At 41.7% G+C, this 4541-nt stretch overlaps 1 protein-coding gene across 1 annotated transcript in view; it reads right to left on the bottom strand.

Annotated features, from left to right (window-relative positions):
* The window catches only part of LOC103805593 (transducin-like enhancer protein 4), a gene marked incomplete at its 5' end in the record, with an annotated part of 44573 nt that extends 41347 nt beyond the window's left edge, over nt 1-3226 (bottom strand). Inside the window, 2 exon segments of the mRNA XM_009078249.1 lie at nt 2601-2617; nt 3022-3226. Of these exon segments, the coding sequence (XP_009076497.1) occupies nt 2601-2617; nt 3022-3226 (222 nt within the window).
* Between the last annotated feature and the right edge of the window lie 1315 nt (nt 3227-4541).

Raw genomic sequence — 4541 nt, 5'->3', positions numbered from 1 at the left:
TTATGATTAGGAAATAAATTCTAAAATCTGCCCTGCTTAACAATCTGTATCAGCAAGAAAACACTTTAAAGTGTCTCTCATAACTAAACTCAGGCACAACCTTGTATAAATCAAAATTTTGCTACCATATCAAAATGTTACACTGGGGCTGTATAACATTGCCCATATCCTCATTACATGCTACACTAATTACTACCAGCAGATTTAGAATTTTCTGCACATTAGAAGCTTTTAGAAGAGCTATAAAAAATTTCAGGCACCATTAATTTAAATTTGTATTGAAATTTCCTTTTGACAGATGGCCAAAAATTACTTACTATTTAGAGCACCAGAGCTGCCTGTTTGCACATTGGAAGAGGAAAGGGAAAAATTAAGAGGAAGAAGGAAATTTATGTCACATTCATTACCTGTTAAATGTTAAGGAGCATTATCCTGCATGAATAAATTATTTCATACAAGCACAGAGACTCCAGCTGCTGGCAACTGGCACATTCTGGCTGACAAAAACCATCTCAAGTCACACAGCAGACAATCATAAAAAGCCTCTCTTAACTGGAAACCACTTAAGGGAGGACGGATTGATCGAACAAGTGACTAACTGCTACTCTGAGCATCACTGAAAACATTTAAGGAAATTTGCAAACTATTTCACCTTGCAAAGTTGGCAGTAAGCCCCATAATGCTGACACGCAAGCCAATTCACAACCTGAACACCGTGCAAGACAAACATCTACTTATCATTTCGAAGTAAATTGGCAAAAAGTAGCGACGCCCTCCTCTCCTTCTGGAAGCTGTGTGAGTAACAGCGCCTTTGAATCATTCCTAGACAAAAATCAGCCTTTTTGGTACAAACACTCCCCCTAACATCCATGCCAGCATAAACACCCTGACATCCCACAAATGTTACAGAAAAATGACTAGCATATGTTGTTTCAAAACAGTGATTGGCATACACTAGCAGTTCTCTTCAGTCACTTTCTTCAGTGAAATGCTCATGGTTCCAACCGCATAGGTATGCAAACTCACTCAGAAAACCAGGTGGGTCTGTATTCCCACATTTAGGTATCTGCCCTACTTGAATTTGTTTGTCTGAGTGCAGGAAAAATGAAAAGGGACTAAATCTATCTGTTCATAGTGAAGAGGCAATGTTCTAGGGAAATCATCATTAATCTGTGCCCAGCCTTGACACATAAAGCAGTAATCCCAGTTTCTAGCTCTCATGACAAGGAGGCTGAAGTGAAATCCGATGCACTGTTGTCTTATGTCAGCAGATAGACAGCTTCAGTGCCTTTGCTGCTCACAGTGAAAACTGACAGTTCCTGTCAACTCCTGGTTGTTATGCAGAGCCATGTGGATAACCACAAAACTGACAACCATCAGCTCATCTGCACGCGGCTGGGACATGTCAGGGCTGCCAGTGGCAGAATGGGTGTTCTGGGGTAGGCTGTGGGACATGTCCCCACCTGTAGCTGCACAAGAAGCAAAGGCATAGCAGGTCTCCAGTGAGGGCAAAGCCTGTGCTCAGCACCATGCTCATTCCAATAACATCCAGGGCACACTAGTAACATCTGCCTGACAAGATCCTGGAAATCTTGTTTAACACATCCTAGACTCACGCTGTGAACATCTCTTTCACCACTTCATCAACCCCAAGAATATATTGTATCTTCCTCAAAATGCATCACTAAAAATTTGACAAATTGGATGTAAATTCTCAATGAGGTGGGCATAGGTCTTGCCATTTGTAAGAGAAATGTATCTTTCATTCCACACTTACCAGCACCTAAAAGGCTCAATCTTTTTTCTGAAAATTGTGCAAACTAGGACAGCAGACCAATCCGGGAGAGGGCAGGGCAAAGATACATGTCCCCTTTTGCAATATAAAAACCCCAGGAGTCTCTGAGGGCTATCAAGTATGGAAAAATCATCCAGGTACATACTCTGAATCATAGCCGTATGCATCACTGAAGGCTCAAAATTAAATAAGCTGCAAGGTGTGTTATTCACCTACCTATGGATACTACCATGCACAGGATGGTACATACAGGTAAGGTGTAGAGTCATTCAGAACCTGAAAATTAATTTTTGGGAAAGGAAGGCAGGATTCCCAGTGTGAGTATCACCTTCATTAGAGTAGGGAGTGACAGCTCACGGCTCTCCAACTACTTGGGCCAGGACAGCAGGCAGCACCCCACCTCTCCCCTGTGAGTGACAGAGCTCTCCTTCCACAATTGCATTATAAGGAAATACCAGAATTACAGTTTACAGCCTCCAACTGACTTAAGACTAATGGCTAGTTCTTTCTGTCTCAGAAGCTTGGACAGAGACCCTTGGCAGGCCTTTCCTTTGATCCAGGAAAAACCTCAATGCTGTTCCAGCAACTTGCTGGTCAGCATGTCACTTGCAGTCCTAGCTGCCCCACTACCAGCCATTTACTGAATGTGATACACAGTCCGTGCAGGGTGCTGCTAATCAATATCAGCATCACAACCCAGTTTCACTTTGTAACTTTTTCCACCACTCTGGGCCACACTTCAGATGAATGCAGTTTGCACGCAGCCTATTGAGCTACCCTTTACACTTACGAAATCAAATCCTACCTTGATGGAGTCTCTGTCTGCATGCAGAGCAGCCCCCGTGCGTAAGGAGGGGAAGAGATCGTGGCAGAGGATGGGGAGGTGGGGGAAGAGAGAAAGAGAAAAGTACTAGTTAGTTTACATAAAATTATACATTTATCATACTCAGAAGAAAGAATCTTGCTGTCTGTTAAATAATAAATTGCACAGATGTTAACTTTTCTGTACAGTTAATTATTAATGCTGTACAGCCAATTATAAAACTGTATTTCTAGCATTTGAACACAATTTCTGGCTACCACTAGATAATAAACACTGAAGTAATTAGGTAGGAATTCTTCTGAAAATTCCTTTCTCCCCCCACCTATTTTTTTTAACAGGAGAGCTTAAAAAAAGAGAAAGAAGGGGAAAAAATGAAGCCACATACTCATCTGTCAGCACCTACCTCTTTGGTGATCGTTATCGTGGTGCTTCTTCTCATCTTTAATTGGGAGGTGGGACTGCCCCCCCAAGGCGCTGGAGAGTGCCAGGAGACCAGCACTGCTGCCAATGGGTGGGATGGCTGGAGGCTGTAAGCCTGAGGGGTGCGGAGTGAGCGGCACGGGAAGACCATGTCCATGTGACAAGTGTTGGGCCTGGAGTTGTTGCTGCTGTGAAAAACAAAACACAGATATCGAATCTGTCCAGGGAGCTGGGGGTTGTCTGATTGATCCTGTACATCAGTCATGATTGATCAGATCAATCAAAGTACCTGATTGACTCAGATTTTATAAATGTCCATATGTTTGGACACAACACACCCGGTAAACTTCAGACTTAATTAAAAGAACAACAGCAATGGACAAAAAAAAAAAAAGAGGAACGAAATGTTATTGTTTGGGTGAAAATTTTATTTTTCTGATAGAGTTATTACATTTTTCTATTTCTAGTAGAAATGCGCCATGTGCACATCTAATCAAAACATATGTAACTATAAAAGCAGTTATATAATGAAAAAAAAAAGCTGAAAATTGAGAAAATTAGTGTTAAACAGTTCTCCCAGCGCTACTGCACAGCATGCAGTGAAAGTTAATTTGAAAGAGAAAACCTGAATTAACAATCCAGAAAAGAAACTGGCTGCAGCCACCGTTTTAAGCCCTTTAAGTGTCCTCAGCGGTACTTGAGCAAATTACTAAAGAAAATCTAATGTAGCAAGGCTTGGGTCCTCCTGTAGGCTTGCTCAATAATGCTGAAATAATTGGGCACTCTGTGCACGTTTAGTGATGCTCGAATGAAAAGCTAGAGGCCTGCCCTTGTACTCTTCTCTAGCTGCTGATTCTGTGTTGTGACAGGTTTATTTGAGTGGGACTGTGATGCATGCACCAGTAACTGCACTGACAAGAGTTTAAAGTCATTTTTACCAGTACACTGGCAACACATAGAGAAAGCCCTTGAGAAGTTCGAATTGGAGTGCTTGACCTCAACCAGGGCTGCATCAAGCTCTGTACTATACTAACCACTGTGGGGTAGATAGACTGTTGCTATTCATTGGGAAAGCAGAGGGAAAAAAACCCCAACAAATCAACAACAAACAGGTGAAAACGTTTAGTTAAACATAACCCAAGCAAGATCTGGCTCATGCCTAAGGCTTGCACACTAATCATCCAACTAAATTCTGTGCATACGATAACTAGAATAGCTCTGGAATTTTCTTTTTGTTTTGAAGCAGCCATTGCTCAGGACTCAGGGAAAATCAAATCCTGAATCCTTTAGGACTGTTCTCTCCCCTGTGCATGTCTGTATACAGGACTTTAGAAGAGAAATAGAAATTTAACTTGCTCTGCATAAAATCATTCCACCTTAAATTCCTAACTGCTAAGGCTTGAGTCCTACTTTTGTTTGTTTTTCATCTGAACCTAAATTTACTTCCCACCTTGCAACCCAGCTCTTTAATCAATCAAGAGACATGTTCACTTGACTTTTCCC

The sequence above is a fragment of the Acanthisitta chloris genome, unplaced genomic scaffold (assembly GCF_000695815.1).
Source record: "Acanthisitta chloris isolate BGI_N310 unplaced genomic scaffold, ASM69581v1 scaffold2667, whole genome shotgun sequence".
NCBI lineage: Eukaryota > Metazoa > Chordata > Aves > Passeriformes > Acanthisittidae > Acanthisitta > Acanthisitta chloris.
The sequence above is the reverse complement of the archived record's forward strand: the minus strand, read 5'-3'. Positions and strand labels throughout refer to the sequence as shown.